Source organism: Manduca sexta, chromosome 25 (assembly GCF_014839805.1).
Source record: "Manduca sexta isolate Smith_Timp_Sample1 chromosome 25, JHU_Msex_v1.0, whole genome shotgun sequence".
NCBI classification, from domain to species: domain Eukaryota; kingdom Metazoa; phylum Arthropoda; class Insecta; order Lepidoptera; family Sphingidae; genus Manduca; species Manduca sexta.
Genome location: NC_051139.1, coordinates 8,213,897 through 8,230,946, shown reverse-complemented (window position 1 = coordinate 8,230,946; position 17,050 = coordinate 8,213,897). Strand labels below are relative to the sequence as shown.

At 32.5% G+C, this 17,050-nt stretch overlaps 3 protein-coding genes across 5 annotated transcripts in view; 1 reads left to right on the top strand and 2 right to left on the bottom strand.

Moving 5' to 3' along the window:
- Positions 1 to 1,749: 1,749 nt before the first annotated feature.
- On the bottom strand, positions 1,750 to 7,303 carry LOC115446782. The gene is made up of 3 exons (XM_030173562.2): positions 6,988 to 7,303; positions 4,669 to 5,566; positions 1,750 to 2,010 (listed from the first exon to the last, which is right to left on the bottom strand). Exons 1-3 carry the CDS (start codon positions 7,107 to 7,109, stop codon positions 1,792 to 1,794), a joined length of 1,239 nt encoding a protein of 412 aa, XP_030029422.2. The 5' UTR covers positions 7,110 to 7,303; the 3' UTR covers positions 1,750 to 1,791.
- A 409-nt stretch (positions 7,304 to 7,712) lies between these two features.
- Positions 7,713 to 9,765, bottom strand: LOC115446784 (regulator of microtubule dynamics protein 1). The gene is made up of 4 exons (XM_030173568.2): positions 9,471 to 9,765; positions 9,170 to 9,352; positions 8,306 to 8,560; positions 7,713 to 8,190 (listed from the first exon to the last, which is right to left on the bottom strand). Exons 1-4 carry the CDS (start codon positions 9,564 to 9,566, stop codon positions 7,840 to 7,842), a joined length of 885 nt encoding a protein of 294 aa, XP_030029428.2. The 5' UTR covers positions 9,567 to 9,765; the 3' UTR covers positions 7,713 to 7,839.
- A 2,779-nt stretch (positions 9,766 to 12,544) lies between these two features.
- Positions 12,545 to 17,050, top strand: part of LOC115446786 (septin-7) — a 47,265-nt gene continuing 42,759 nt past the window's right edge. Inside the window, exon 1 of one of the 3 annotated variants that reach the window (XM_030173580.2) lies at positions 12,545 to 12,682. In XM_030173580.2, the coding sequence (XP_030029440.1) occupies positions 12,670 to 12,682 (13 nt within the window). In that variant the 5' untranslated portion in view covers positions 12,545 to 12,669. Of the gene's footprint in view, positions 12,683 to 16,400; positions 16,756 to 17,050 lie in introns of those variants that run through there. The other 2 variants (XM_030173578.2, XM_030173577.2) reach the window with 2 other exon arrangements.

Genomic DNA, 17,050 nt, shown 5'->3' with positions numbered 1-17,050 from the left:
TGATGATGATGGTGTCGTGTTTGAACCAGCTTATAGTCCCATAATACTGATATCCTTTTCAGTTTATTTTCTGTATTACGTACAAAGCTATATTTATAAAAACTATTATATTATAGTATTGCTTAGGTTCAAATAATGAAGCTTGACAGTCGTACTTTTGATAATAATCATGCTATACTCTGAATGCTGTCCTAAAGTTACCACATAGGTATATAGTATTAAGACTGTTTCTCCCTAGGTGTAGTCCAACAATGATCAGTTAAGGCGATTATCTGTGCAACGAGACATTCAGAATCATAATTAATAAGAGACATAAAAATATATAACGAAACCAAAATAAAGGCGATTACTTTCTAAAAATTCTGAATCGCTCGTTGTGAAGGTTAACACGAACTTTTACTACAATCATGTAACAAGACATCATAACAATGCAGTCCTTTTGCAAACTAATTATGTCGTATGTCTTAACTATAAGTGTGCGTATGAACTGAAGAACAATTTTTGTAATTGCACAGTCCTACGTGTATAAAAACCTAAGCGTTGTTTAACTTCAGAATTTTGATTCTTCCCAGGACCTTGCAATCCATAGCTGTTCATCGCCTTACCAAGAATTCGATAAAATATATAGTTTCTTCCTACCTATTCTGAATAAGGTCAGGTGGCCTTATATACTCTACGATGTGCTTCAGTATTTTTGCAATTACGGACTATCGAATTAGAAGATAGACTGATAACACCAAAGTTGAATTGTTTTTTTTTACTATTTTTACTATAAGTATGGTTCTATCAAAGCCGTCCAACTCACTATTTTTCCAGTTTTAATACAGACGTTTTTTGCTAGATGCTGCTTGTGTCTTCGCCTGCCTGATAAGCCTTTGTCGCTGCAAAGGTCCCCTAGCCTCCCATAGGAAATATTTTTCTTTCTCGAATTTATTAGTTGGATGATGCTAGCTTCGTACAAATAGCACTGTGAATCAGTACAGTGATTTATGAAATGAAATAAATATGTTATTTAGTTTCATTATATACGGATTTTAATATTCCATTTAAAGCAATTACCGGGATAATAAAACAGTATATATGCTAAACCAAGAAGTGTGTGCCAAATATCATAAACATTAATTTATCGGTTTATGCGTTTACTTCTAGCAAACATCCAATGATATTTATAATTTATAAAATTAGTAAGGATTCATAGATTACAACATGAAATTATTAGTTACTATTGATTGAATTGTGGCGGCGATTGCAACAGGCTAGGGAAACTAAATGTACCAATAAGTCTTGGCAACGAGCTTATATAATTACTTATCCAATTTCTTAGTTATTTTTTTTCAAAAATGCCTATTCAATCCATACGCACAGTAGATAAGTGTACGCGCAAGAACATTTAAACACCTATTTTAAGACAATACATATACCTAAATATTAATTTTATAATAAATATGTAACATAAGGGTATTTAAAAGATGTAATCATAATATTATATAAAATATGCATGTTAAAGTGTCAGAAGCATAATTAATGATATGGCGTTTATAATATTCTGCTTATAAAACTGCATTTTATTACATAGAACTTTTTGAGTAACTATTTATTATACTGTAATTATTATTATTGTAATAAATTTGAAATAAAATTCTATATTCAAATTTGAGTTTTACACTGAAATTAAATCACCAACTTTGTCAGGCGAAAACAAGTCAGTTTCTGGGATCCACCAGGTGCGTAACTTTTGAAAAACAAATATCATTATGACTTAACAATTATTTATTTTAAGTACATTTGAAATTATTTTTTATTTAATTTAAATGCTGTTTTTTGGGTGCAGACAGATACTTCGGCCTGTCGATACGGAAGATCAGCAAAACTCTCCTCCTGCATTAATGATCTCTTTGCTATATCCATTTGTCTATGGTTGTGTTTCATAATAACTGGCTTAGGCAAAGTAGATGTCATTTTCTTTACCCATTGACTTTGTGGTAATTTTTCTTCATCAGGTATTTCAATCTAAAAATGAAATACATATTAGAAATATTTAAAATATATTATGAATCCATACTCTTTCTAATAACGAATAATAATAATATATTTTGCTCGCCGCTCCGCCAGTGTGATAAGTTTTTCCTCGATGAGAGACCCGCTATACATATATTTTCCCGCGATTGGAAGTAGCCAACGTCTCCACCCAGGGTTTCTAACTATCTTCGTACCAAATTTAATCGAAATCCGTTGTATAGTTTTTGAGTTTATCGCGTTCAGACAGACTTTTGAATATATTTTTTAGAATTTAAAGTGAAACTTACGAAGCTCACGCAACGAAAACTCTCAAACGAAATAACATTTTCCTGTTTTTTCAACAATTTTTATTGATACACTAGCTTTTGCTCGTGGCTTCGCCCGCGTGAAGGTGTTTTCCAGGATAAAATTCCACTGTTTGATAAAAGTCTTGCTACATATTTTCCCGGTACTTATAGGTTCAAACTAATTTTATCCCCAATCTATAATTTCAGTTCAATCAGTCGAAAATCTAAGAACATTTATACAAACTTTCATCCCCTATTTTATCCCCTTAAGGGTAGAATTTATCAAAATCCTTTCTTAGGGGATGCCTACGTCATAGTAGCTTTATGCATGTAAAGTCTTAGCCCGATCCGTCCAATGGTTTGGGCTGTTCCTTTATAGATCACTGTCAGTCACCTTTGAGTTATATATTATATTAACAACTGAAGTTAGCTAAAATTGAGTTTCTCGAAGCCGACCACTATTTATGTACTATGTATTTTGAGACTATGCAATTTTGTCGCGTTCGCGATTCACTTTCACTTTTGTTGAGTTTCAGAACGCGATATTAGATCCTCCAACGCGCACGCGAATTTGAACTTTATGCAGCGGTATTAAATTACAAATTGACTCTCCATTTTATTTAGAAAATGTTTGTATTGGAAATATAAAAATGCTGTTTTGAGGATTTTCCCGGCAATTATTCGAATTTTTCTCACCTTTTAAACCTTCCCTAGACCTCCACGAATAATTCAAGACCAAGATAAGATAAATCCGTTCAGCCGTTCTCGAGTTTTAGCGAGACTAACGAACAGCAATTCATTTTTATATATATAGACTAGCTTCCGCCCGCAGCTTCGCCCGCGTGGATTTCGGGTTTCAAAAATGGAGAAGGTGCTCAATTTGTCGGGATGTTTTTTTAATTTATGGTGGTATGCAGGTGGTCCGATTGTCCGGTCAGGGTCTGATGATGGGATCCTGGTGAAATCGAAGGAACTTTTAACCATTAAGGTTGCACACGAAATGACGGAAGCTTAAAAATGGAGTAACTTCTCCCGTTTTCCCAACATTTTCCATCACTGCTATGCTCCTATTAATTGTAGCGTGATGAAAAGTATACTATAACCAGCTCAGGAGTATGAAAAATAATTGTACCAAGTTAAGTTAAAATCCGTCGAGTAGTTTTTGTTTCTATAACGGTTATACAGACAGGCAGACAAAAATTTTACTAATTGCATTTTTGGCATCAGTATCGATCCCTAATCACCCCCAGTTATTTTGGAAATATATTTCATGTACAGAATTGACCTCTCTACAGATTTATTATAAGTATAGATATGGAAAAGTAGCTCAAAAATTGTCCATAACGAAAACATGCATTTTAAAGTAAAACAAAAGAAATAATATCGTGAAGCCAACCAAATAACTAATGATATATTAAATTTTGTGACTGTTCAATTTAGTCGGGTCCGCGATATCACTTTTGTTGAGTTTCAGAACGCGACATTACATTATTATATTCTGTGCTCCAACGCACACTGCTTTGATGTTAGGAACACACCTACATTGCTTAGACAACAGTGAACTTTATACAATAGCAATAAAGCTCAAATTGACTCTACGTATTAGTTAGAAAACGTTTGTATGGGAAATAGAAAAATGCTGTTTTGAGGATTTTCCCGGCAATTATTCGAATTTTTCTCACCTTTTAAACCTTCCCTAGACCTCCACGAATAATTCAAGACCAAGATAAGATAAATCCGTTCAGCCGTTCTCGAGTTTTAGCGAGACTAACGAACAGCAATTCATTTTTATATATATAGATAGATTTGGACGTAGCTTATATTATAATGTATAGCTATTCGACACTAAAATAATTTTAAAATTCGAACCAGTAGTTCAAACGAATTTTTCAGCTTTATATAATAGTATAGATTATAAATTAACTTACTGATGCCGCAGTGCGACTCACCAAACAATACACACCTAGGTCTTGATCACCAATAGCACAGGTTTTTTTTTGTTATTTTGCCAGTTCCTACCAATACGTTTATGACTATTGAACCCTAACTACGAAGGAAGGTATGTGGCACAGCCATGTTACAAGATTACACTGTCATAGGGAATAAGGACCCACGCGTATTGTTCGTCAAAGGCATAGTGAGCTTTAACGTTAATCAACAACACACCCTACGTTACGTCTGCAAAAATTTGCGCCAGCAGCATGCGACCAACACAACATGTGACTACACAAAGGATGTGTATTGTCTACTTCTGCACCCTTATAATTCTGTTTAAACTCTCCTTGACTCACGCACATATGCACGCACGCACGCACACTAGTAGCCACCATTAACATACAGAAAAATGAAAATTATTACTCACCACTTTTGTTTTTTTTGCGCTCTTGTAAGCTACTGAAGGTAATAAGATATTTTCCTTATTTTTTTCTATAATGCCTTTTGTGAATTTAGGAATAGCAGAAGGTCCCGGCAATGGTTTCTTAGGGTGCACATCTTTCAGTAGAGGCACTTGCGGACAGTTCTTGATATATGATGCTACAGGACTACTGATGTGTTGATAAGAGTTTGGTTTAGCTGGAGTTTTCTTCACAGAAGTAGCTAATTGTTTCTTTTGTGACAGTAGTGCAGGAGTTTTAAAAACTGGTGTTTTGGATTTTAGATTTGTAGATGGTGTGGCAAAGACATCAAGCTTTACCTTAGTGGCAGATCGAGGTGTTTTCAAAATTTCAGTCTTTGATGGTGTTCTGAATTCATTTTTTATTGGAGTTACGTAAGGAGGGGAATCAGATTTGGTCTTGATTTCTTTATTTGCCTTAAATTCTGCGTGCCTCAATTTAGATGGGCTCAAAATAGTTTTTAAAGGCTTTATTGCAGTTTCTTCTCCAAGGCTTTGTGTATCAGTTGCTTCTTTCTCAACTTTTACAATGTCTTCTGTCTTAGATTCAGGTCCATTATTTAGAATATAGTCAATAACATCTAAAGTATTATTCAATTCTACCTTTGTGTCTACATTATTTGAAATACATAAATTATCAACCATATTTTCTATTTTGAGAAAACTATCTTCAGATGTCCTGGCACATGGTGATTGAAACTCTGTAGAAGTTCTATGTTGATTTTTAGGACTCCTTAGATTAGGCTCAGAGTGTGATTCTAGGATTTTAGCTCCATAATCATCAATCATATCATTTGATTCAATTTCTTTTTTGATATCCAAACTTTTATTGTGGTCCATTGGAATATGACATATGTTTTCAGGTCTGGAAGATTTAAAGCAGAACAAATTGAATTTATATCATAATGCTTAGTAAATTTTTATAAAGATACTAGATAGTAAAAATAATACTGATACTTATGTATCATATTTGTTTTTCTTTACCAAATTTTAAATGCCTGCTGAGACATTTTATTCCAGAGTTCAATTTATTTTCAAAGAACTACTAAGAATTATTTCATCTTTGTTTATAGTAAGTAAGTTATAGTGAAACACAAAAGTATCTGAACATTTTCAAAACACTACTAATTTAAACATTAAATTCAATAAAATATACTTTGTTCCCTATCTGAATTTAATTTAAATTATTTGCCTTAAAGTTATCAGCAAGGAATTCATCAATTGTATAATAGCACTTGTTTATTAATAAATTATGCAATTGTCTTTTGAATTGTATTATATTTAATTTTTTTATGTTCTATGGTAATTTATTATAAATCTTTGGAGCCATGCAGAGGACGCTTTTATGCAACAGAGTTTTAGACTCTCTTAAAGGAAAATTATATTGATAATTGGATCTTTGACTTATTTGACGTTGTTCTGATGCTTTTTTAAACATGTTGCTGTTTTTCTTTATAAACAGTGCGGTCTCATATATGTAAAGACAGGGTAAAGTACAGGAGGAATATTTATCCTGGAAAAACCTTTTCATGCAATCAGAGCCTCACGCAAATGCTAGCTTAAAATAAACTCTTTAAAAAATATTTTAGTGAAGAAAAAATTATTGGTTCACAATGACAAAAGATTTAAGGTAATTCAAAATTTTGAATTTGTTCAGCTATTTATGTGACTAATTGTACATGCCTTTTAAGTCTTCAAATGTACAACCAATATCTTGGATGATTAATATTGCCATTTCTTTTATTTCCAAACACATTGCTATAGACAGATTTCATGTCATGAATGAAGTTTGAAATACTCACTTGGATTGAAGTTTCTTTAGCTATATAATATTGAATAATAGGCACCAATAAAGCGATAGGCCATCCCCTGTCACATGGGGCAGAACACACATGGTGAAAAGTGGGTGACTACCCCTTCAGGGATAAATATGATAGACGTAATTTGTATGGTGTGTGTATATAATAGACATCAAAATAAATGCGAGAGTACAGAATGATAAAAAAAAATGATTATTTTACACTGTCAGCATTACACTACATGTATAATAATTGTAACCACTGATATGAAGATACATAACTGTGATTATAACTTATTTGAAGGAAGAGGAGTTTAAAATCTCAATTTTTTTGGCTGGTGTAATTAGTAAGTATCTGTAATGCTAATATGAACCTTTGTTCAAAAGTAACTAGTTTCTAAATATTAGATCTTGATCGATAAAGATGATTAAATGAGGTTTGAGTGCAGTAGCAAAGTTTAAAGATTATGAATTCAAAGCAAACTTACATCATACTGGAAGGCTTATAGTTCCACAAAATATGTTTTTTAAGTTCTTTGAGAGACAATTTTCCAAAAAAGACTTCGTCGTCACTTTGTTCCTGTAGATCTTCAGCGTGTGGCAGTTCCATTTCTAAAGTCTTTTAAGTAAATATTACGAAAGCAAAACCAAATATTTTTTAAAATTCCAAAACAGTTAAACCAAAGACTAAATAGTAAATACTTCTTAGTTTTTTATTCGTTCCATAAAGAACCGACTAAAGTAAGAGACCATACTGCCAAGTCATAAGACAAAACAATTTTCCTAAGGTCGCTTACACATTATAAAGGACTCTTAACGGTCCAACTATTTTGAGAACGAAAGATACGCAAACAAAGAGGGCTGGCAATGAGGGAATTGGTGAGGGGCAATTGTTTAGAAATAATAATAATTATTCTTATATCATAAGTGCAACTTTGTTCGCCTACGCGATAAACACAGTATTTTATTTATTTATTTATTTAAAATCAAGTTAGCTTACGTAAATTCACCACTTATAACACATTTACTAAAAATTTACATATATTAAAAAAGTGCCAATATGCAGAGTTCAGACGCATTTCAGAATAAATGTAATTCGATTTAGCGCATGTCAATTAGGTCTAGGCATTGCCAGCCTAGAGTGCTGTATTATATATGGGACACCTATATCTGTTTGTATCATTAATCTCTATGATGTATAATAAAAAAATAATTATTACATAATATAGTTGTTTAGTATAAAAGTAGAAAATAGGTACATTAATAATATTGAAATTATTACAATAAATACATGAGAGCTTAAAACTATGATTATGGATGATTTCTAGTTAATCTGTTTATCACTGTAATTTCTTTAATAATTCAGCAGCTTCTTTATTTGCAAGATGATCATCATTAGACTTAGCAGGATAGCTTGCAGCCAGCTTCAAATAATACTTGGCTTGATCTTCCTTCTCTAATTTCAAATAGCAGATGCCTAACCTAAGAAGATTTAAACTGTAAAATCTAGGTTGTACAGCTTCAGCTCTTAAGAAATATTCCAAAGCATCTTCATAGGTAGAGTGTGGAGGTGAAGCGAAAAACACTTCAGCTATTTTTCTTTGATGCCATGGTAGTTCAGTGATCTGATAACACCATTCACCCAGCATGTGTAATATTGTAGCATCGTTTGGATTCAATGTGACAGCTAGCTATAAAAACAATCTAAATTTAATTGTAACATAAAACAAATATATAGTTAATGGGAATTTTATTACATGGTTATTAAAAAAAAAAAAAATTTTTTGAACTGTATACAAAACTTACATCCATATGTTTTTTAACAGTTTCCAACTGCTTAATTCTCTCTTTAATGCCTTCATATGAGCTTTTAGAATCCAATAACAATGCATACCACTTCTGCACTGCAAAATTATCTTCATGGAAGTTTAGTTCATTAGCTATGATCTCATATGCTTGGAATACAAGCTCTTTTTTATATTTACTGTCATGCTTTGGCTCTTTGGACATATTGTACAGTGCTCTGCAGATTCTCCACTGTACTTCTACATTTTGACTGTCCTGAAATATAAAATATAATTTTCACCACCCATTGAACCACTTGAAATGTCCTCTCTGGCTAGAGCATTAAGGATCCACAAAATTTAATTTAATCAATATTTAACAGAGTCTACAAAGCCATGTTTGATTCATGTGTCAAAATTCCTTCCAATATTCATATAATTAATTAATGCGTTTAAAATATTAGTTAGAAATAAGATATATCTTTTGATCATAATGACTTCTGCTTGTTCTCTTTGTAATAAATTGTAGCAGAAACATCACACTGACTGCCTCGGTGGCGTAGTTGTATTGCACGTCCGGTACAATAGCGCTCTGAGGTCCTGGGTTCGAATCCCGGGTCGGGTAAAGTGATATTTGGGTTTTTCCGCTCAGTATCAGCCCGAGTCTGGAATTTGTGCCCGATATGGCGATAGGCTCGCCCCTATCACATCATGGGACGGAACATACTTGGCGAAAAGTGGGTGCCCTAGTTGCGCCTCTGCATACCCCTTCGGGGATAAAATGCGTGATGTTATGTATGTATGTAGAAACATCACAAAATTTTATAATAATTTGTATTATTATTGTTTCCCAAAAATAAATTTAAAAATTATTGTAAACACTTACACCAGTTTCTTTTAATAATTCATAACAATCTTTATAATGGCCATTTTCAAACATTTCATCTGCCTTTTCTAGTACAGATGTTGACTGTTTTGCAACAGGCCCAACTTGTTTGCTTATTGTTTTGATAGGCCACAGAAAAGCTAGCGCAGATGACATAAAGAATGCATGTTTGGTCTGAACAGCCTGCAAAAGTTGATGGATAAATAAAATTTTATGATAAGTAGGTAACAACATTTGTATCAACAAAATAAATAAAATTCAGTTGAATTGCTGACGACGGAAATTTTATTCAAATACCTACATTAATTTTCGCAGTGTTTTTGTAAAAAATTCTACAGTTTAGTGAAAGTTGAAATAACTTAAACACAATAGGATTAATTTTCTGACTCAAATTCATTGTTGAATATTCTATTATTTAAGTTTATCCAATCCAATTTATTTTGTTTGGTTGTAATGATTTAAGTTGATGTAAATATAAAACTCTATTGATCTTAGTTTTTCACAACTAGAAAACAACAATTAGACATCAATAATAAACAGAGCCAATAAACATCATAGACTAATATATAATAAATAAACATAATAAATAAATATGACATTTGAGATTTGACCTGAGTTACCAGTTGCGAATTGACAAATTCTCAGAGAATCTATTTAGTATTCTTCACAAAGTCCTGTTTCTTTACAAATACTGCACTGTTATGAAAAAGCAAATATTACATACTTACTACAAAATTATTATGTTTATTTATTTATAGTCGTTCATTATTATTCTTTCTTTGTTGTATTTTTGTGATGAGACTTAAATTTATTATATAAATATTATAAATTATTCTCATTATAGTATTAGTATAAAGACGATATCAAATTTAGACTTAAATCATATTCCAAAATAATAAAAAAGCAGCAGCTGCATAGACTTTAAATTCTGTACAATTTTTGTACGTATAAAATTATGTGCACATTTTTTTAAGGACACGCGTTGTAATAGAAATAAATTAATAAATCGTATTGCGCATGTACAGATTTTTGCACTTATCCTTTCCACTAGGTATATTGTTTTTTTTTGTCTTTATTCAGATTCCCACGTTTTAGAAATTTATTACAAATTGGCAACCCTGTATTTGACAAATATTTTTTTTCAGAAAGGCAAAGGGCAGTCTTGTACAGCTTTGCCTTCCAAGCACATTGGGTGTGTATCCAATTTCATGGGTGATATAATACCGCTTCGAAGTCCCTAGTTCAGATATCGGCCGGGCAAAGTGATTGGGTTTTTCTGGCCAGTTTTAACATGGACTCTGGAATTGCAATTAAACATTATTTTCGAACATTGATTTCGTATACTTGTTTGTAATTTACTTTAGCGGCGTTAGCTTAGTTGGGAGTGTAGTAGCTCCAAACCCTAGAGAACGACCTCTGACTTTTATAAAGTTATGTGTGCATTTTTCGTGAAATATAGTTTGCTTTAACGGTGAAGGAAAACATCACACGGAAACTTGCATACCTCAGGAGTTCTCTATAAGAATTCTGAGGGTATGTGAAGTCTGCCAATCCACACGGGGTCAACGTGGTGGACTAAGGCATAAACCCTCTCAGTAGCAAAGTTAGGCTCGTACCCAGCCGTGGATCACTATTACAATACATCCCCTGAAGCAATTCTTGTGCGCTCGGTCTCCACACCAAATGCACGCCCAAACATGAGGAGACTTTTGTCGCGGCCCTAGGCATATTGTTATGTGTGTTTACCTCATGGTTGCCAATTTATATTGAGGGCTATAAGGGTTTGCGAAGAATTCCTGGGCATCTTCCCTCTTCCCATCCTAAGATAGTTCTTTGTTCTTTCTCCCACATTTCCTTCCTAGCTTTTCTCCTCCCAACTTTCCTCCAGGGCCCTGCTGTCGCTAAGCCTGGGGAAACAGTATACCGTTCGCAGGTTTCCTTCGGTGTAGACTACGGGGCCCGATACACAAAAAAAAAAAATTCAATACAAACCTGATTTTATTATTTTATTGTATTATATATCTTAGCTAGCAAATTTACATTAGGCACCGATTCTAAAATATAATGTGCCTAATATAAACATAAAAACACGAACAGGAAAGAAAATCACATTGCTAGTTTTTTTATAATTTCTTATTAACACTTAAGTACATATATAAAATTTTAATATGTTTTTTGTTTTATACTAGGTTTGTTGTCGGTTTTAATTTTTGTATATAAGTTTTTATTGTTTCCTGTTTCGTTAGTTATTAAACCCATTTAATTAACCGATTACAAAAAGAATAATTCTCATCCTATTTTATTTTGAGGAGTCCATTGCTCCATCTTCGAATTTCAAGGCCAAACAACAATATTTTTTATTTTATAATAATTTGTTTAGACCATGAGAGCCCAAGACAAAAAAAATCGTCAAAATTCTATTTCATAGTTCAACGTTCTATTTATGTATACTATTTAAAATTGTGGGTCTTGTGGCATGGGGTCAAAAGAGACTCACGGGGCAAGTAGTTGGGGGCCGCCCGACTACAGCGATTCTGAGTTGAACGAAAATGTGAGTCGTAAATGCCAAAGGCGTCTTTCAGCTTGTAAGTAGAGCCATCTTAGCCCCTCCAGGAGGAGAAACAATGCGGTATCGCGCAGAGACGGTTCTGAGCAGCTATCTCAGTGCAACAAGATACCCCGGGACCATCTCGTATGCGCCGAAGAAGGCTATCTCGGATTTTGTTTGGTATGTCGATGTGGGGTATATAAAGGTTAAGGACTCGATCCAATACTCACTCGGATGATGCTATACTCCCGAGTATCGACATTGAACTGTAAGACCGGTGAAACCAACATAACCGTTCCACTCACCCCGCATGGAATGGTAGCGATAACGCATTTAAAAAAAAGTTGAGAGTCTCAGTGTGATTTTTGAAGTTAGGTGGGCCTCTGAAATGCATCATCGCCCGCAGGTTGAGTATAAATGTTCTAGAATTATCAGTTTAGGCCGTGCTTTGTTAGTTATACTGAACTTAACTTATACCCACGTTTATATTACATGAATAAAACGTGACGATCTCGATTCTATAAGAAGGTGACGTTCCGGCTTACACGTCATAGTCAAATATAATAATACAGCGCCATGGCCTTAAATGTTATTAACCAGCGCCGCCACACCACAGGGAGATAGAGTTATCAGCATGCATTTATAATTTACTAGAAATTTGTGTCGTAACTTGCAGACATTTCTTTTCACTAATTTAATTATTTTGTAACACTAATATAATAATCAATAATATTATAAATCAGATATTATCATGGAACTTCCAATAGAAATTGTGCTGTCTCTACTCTCTATTTCTATTTATTAGCGTTGGCAATGAAATTCAAAAATCAATTTCTACCCGGTCCAAGGGCGGATGAGACTGTTGAGTGTTGACAGTTTAGTTAAAAGTGAGTGAAATTCGTGTTCTGAGAAATGTTTTTAGTTTGAATATAATTTAATAAGCATTATCATTATGCAGAGATCAGGTAATACAATTCTACAAAGTAGTTATCTTAGTTTACACACATATATATTCTCTATTCTTTGGTAAATTCGCGCCAATTATATAAAATTTTACAGTTTGAAATGCTTCTTTATAGGAACATTTAATAAAAGTTAAAAAAACTGCAGAAATATACTCGTAATACAGAGTTTCAATTTGAGAACCATCAAACATTTTACCATTAATACAATAAACAAGCAATACACTATAAATTATGATCAGTTTAAGCATTTAGAGAAAACCGATTTGATTTTAACATTCAGGTTCAAAATGCAAAATGTGTATAACAACCGGCACCGGAATTCGACGCCAAGTGCTTAGGTCAAGGACGTTACATAAAAGAATAAAGCATACGAGAATCTGACCTAAATACTGTTGTAAATAGGTCTAGTGCTATATGTTACATGTAAGCTTGTAAATTATAATACCTACAGAAAATAAACATTTCAAAAACATCTTAAAGTACATGGGTTATGTAGGTAAATGTTTTAAATACTTTTTGATCTAGCTATGTTCATATTTTGAATAAAACTACTTGAAAAAATAATGTCAATTTTACAATAGTTATTATGTTTAGCCATTAAGGAATTGTGAATCGCATTCAAAATCTAATTAAACTAAAGCAATCCTATAAATGTGAATTGTACTATTGTTTTAAAAAAAAATTATATAATTTATTCACAAATTTAACCACAGATCTAACAATCAATTTATCATTGTGTCATAAAATTATTTATATTTCTTAAAAGCATCACACTTTAGCCAACAACACTTCTAGATTTAATATTTTAGGTTATTGCAGTTCACTCAATGGCCTACACCTTTTTATTAACATCATGCGGTTCCATTATTCAGTTACAGCTTTCTCTCCTTACATGTATAAAGTGTGTCTTTTTACACTTGGCTTTGTTGTGTGGGTATTGAACTATAGTAGTCTAGTCATTGGTAGTCAATAGATTGGTATAATTTAATATTTGAGTACATTTGTGGCATTTTGCATTATTGATCACCAATTTCAATTCTATTTCCAAAGCTATGAATAAATTGAAAATAATTAATTTACTATATTTTGGTAATGTTACTGTTGAGTATTATTTATTTGTTTCAGTATAAGTTGCAATTTGCAAATATTCCTGGTGTGCATGTATGAATGGGCTGATGTAATTCAAATTAAACAACATTTTAGATTACATGACAATTGCAAATCATATTTTAAAATTTTGTTTTTAATTAATTACTTGTAAAGTGTAATTTTGACTAAAGTGCCTAATATGTAAACAAATATCTATGCATATTTCAAATAGTTTTAATTGTTTAATATTTGTAAATTTTTCTTATGTAACTATGTATAATATAGTTTACATATATGTGGTTGTTTCTTAATTATACCAATTACCAAATAAAATTAAAATAATCGGTAGGTGGGTACATATTTGTGTACATTTCCGCTGAAAAACTGGTGATTACAGTGTAAATTGAGTCACCAGTTTTTAGATAACAATAAAACAGGGTTGTATAATATTTTTTGTTGGTTTTAAAAAATTATCAGAGGATAAAATGTATACATAATATGCGTCACATATTTTTGTGTATAAATCTTTAATGAAATCAAGTACATGATGAACATTTTCGATTATGGAAAATTTATCATAAAGTTGATGCAATAAAATCACAGGTATAAATTTAAAACTTTTTTGCATCATGTCTTCTTCTTTTTTTATTATGGCTGCCATTGTTTATGTATCGGTGATTTTGCAAATGTTGGGTAATAATAGCAGATACAAAACAAAAAGATACAAATAAATCAGGTAATAAAAAGAACTCCATTTTTCTTAATGTCTTTTGTATTATATTGATGCGTCTATGTCAAATATAACGTCTTGAAACTATAAGCTGCACATTGACACATCACACAATTTGTCACCCCATTTCATTTTAGCCCAGCAATAGAATTATAAAAAATATGTAATAATATATTGTAAAATTATTAGCCTTTAAATTCCACATATATCGAACATGATATAATATGATTATATTATGTCAGTCATGAAATTCTATTGGAAAGGCCTAGAATTAATGGAGATTTCAAATGATTATGGATGAAGATACTGTTATACCATTATGGTCTATGATTAGATTTCCCAGATCATTTATCTTATTTGAAGGGGCACTATCACTATCACTCACACTTAGAATGCATGACTAAATTATGGGACAATATTCTAAATGGAAACTGTTTTGTTTTTGTTTGTGGAAAACAGCTTTTCCACAAGAAATGGGAAATCTGGTCAGGCTATCTATAATGGAGGATGTTAGTGTTTATTGGCAAACACTTAATAGTATTTAATATTTCCAACTATTTTATAAACAAATGATTTTGTTGCAATAAAGAATTTTGCAATAAAATTAAGTATTTAGGTACTACTGAACTTAGTCACAGTAATTTTTCGGAACTTGTTTTAAATTGGAGTATGTATTTAAATATCCCAAATTGTAATTAGTATAATTTTTATTTTCGGATCACATAACTATTTGATGTAAGAAAAGTAACTAATGAATGTGGCATATGCATTGTATTATTTTTATAAATGTGTTTTTCAAGAATTGTATGTGCATAAAAAGAACTTATTATTACTACTTATATACCATTAATATATAATATTTTTTGATTTTGTTTATCATACGAGTATAAATTTTATTTAGCTTAGTAAAATTCATCACACATAATAGTCCCATAAATGCGTTGGCACGTCGTAAACGTATTGTGTCGTGCTCACGAAGCGTGTGACCTCATCCTAGGATAAGTGCCCTCACGCGGAAACTGACCACTCCAACGCCCTGCGTTGTAATCGACACCATTTCTTGCCTTGTGGACTGTGGTACAATGCAAATACCAGCTTTTACCGCGGTAAATAAATCCACAGAAAGTAATTATCTAAGCAAATTGTACATGACCATAGTCATACATAATGCATACGAGTATAATGAATGTGCAGTTTGTTAATTTTTCGCGCATTACGTAATAATGGCAGGATTGCTCTCGATGTAGATTTTACTATTGTGTTAAGAGAAACTCGTAATTAAAACGAACTTACATATATTATGTATTTTTATTACCTATATAAAATGTTGCAGTAATAAGATGGGGAGGACGAAATTCTTAATGCAAATAAAATTCCACACGGACAGTCACTGACACAGCAAATGTTAATACAATGCGCTTGCAATCAAATACCAGTATAATCGTTCTTAAACAACTTGACATCGTTCTTAAATGGTGGTATCGAGACGATATTAGTCTGATCAATTGTAATTATTAGAATTTATGAGTAAATTCAACTGCACACAATTTTAGTTCGTTAATGATTTCGACCTCTGATTGTTCATATTAATATCAAGCTCGTTACAACAATTGAAAAAGTATACTGAAAAATACATATTTTAATGTTTAAACGATTTATAGAACTTTATTGATCATTACGTATTAACGTTTATAGCATAAGACACGGTACGATTCCAAGTTTGTGATCGTGATTGGCAGACGTTTAGAAAGAAGATCTTTGAGAGTTCGCTGCGTTTGACGGCGGCCACCCAATGCAACGGTTTGGAATCCGTCGAGTTGCAGATTCCCTACACGTATTGAAATAGCTTGTAGTGCAATTGCACGCGCTTACCGCGTCTGCCTGTTCAGTACCCGCTGAGGAGCGCGCACACCGCCTGCTCTCCGACACTACCGCAAAACGCGTATTTAGCATCATACGTTCACACGTTAATCTGTAGCGACGAGTCGGGATCCTATCTCTCAACAAAACATATTGTAAACTTTGTCACACTGTCAATATTTACTGGTAACTCGGTCGAAAAAGGTATAGTCATTATTGACTCACCCGACAGTCGCCGAATTAGTTTAAAAGTGCTGTGTGATTGATTTTTCTTGTTATAAATGTATTTTTCACTAATTGCGCACATTTGTGTTTATTTTGATATGTAGTTGTAATATGGTTAGAGGCGAAAAAATTGCCGACATGGAAAATGTGGAGACATCATCTTTGTCGTGTAAGACAATTTTATCTAGTTTCATAAACTATATTTATTTATTATTTCCATTATCATTATGCTTAAAATACGTACAGACTGACAACACTATGCCTTTCAATTGCTGTTTGGTATTAAATTTAATTTCGACGTGATATCAATATTTAAGAGGTCGCGTCATTTGTTTAATTTATCCATCAATGTTGGCGTGATCGACATCATTGAAAAACAATCGGGATTTAAAAACAATGCCTAGCATACAGGTCTAGTGAATCATGTACGGCGCGTTGACTCAGTACCCACTGAGCGTATATAG

Bases quoted from the DNA above. Each gene is read 5' to 3' on its own strand.
- LOC115446782 (XM_030173562.2), bottom strand. From the start codon at position 7,109: ATGGAACTGCCACACGCTGAAGATCTACAGGAACAAAGTGACGACGAA. The intron at 5,567-6,987 runs GTAAGTTTGCTT...TAAATCTTCCAG, and splicing joins TATAAGCCTTCCAGTATGAT to ACCTGAAAACATATGTCATA. The intron at 2,011-4,668 runs GTGAGTAATAAT...TTTCATTTTTAG, and splicing joins GCGCAAAAAAAACAAAAGTG to ATTGAAATACCTGATGAAGA.
- LOC115446784 (XM_030173568.2), bottom strand. From the start codon at position 9,566: ATGAATTTGAGTCAGAAAATTAATCCTATTGTGTTTAAGTTATTTCAA. The intron at 8,561-9,169 runs GTAAGTGTTTAC...TTTATATTTCAG, and splicing joins AATTATTAAAAGAAACTGGT to GACAGTCAAAATGTAGAAGT. The intron at 8,191-8,305 runs GTAAGTTTTGTA...TTGTTTTTATAG, and splicing joins CTGTTAAAAAACATATGGAT to CTAGCTGTCACATTGAATCC.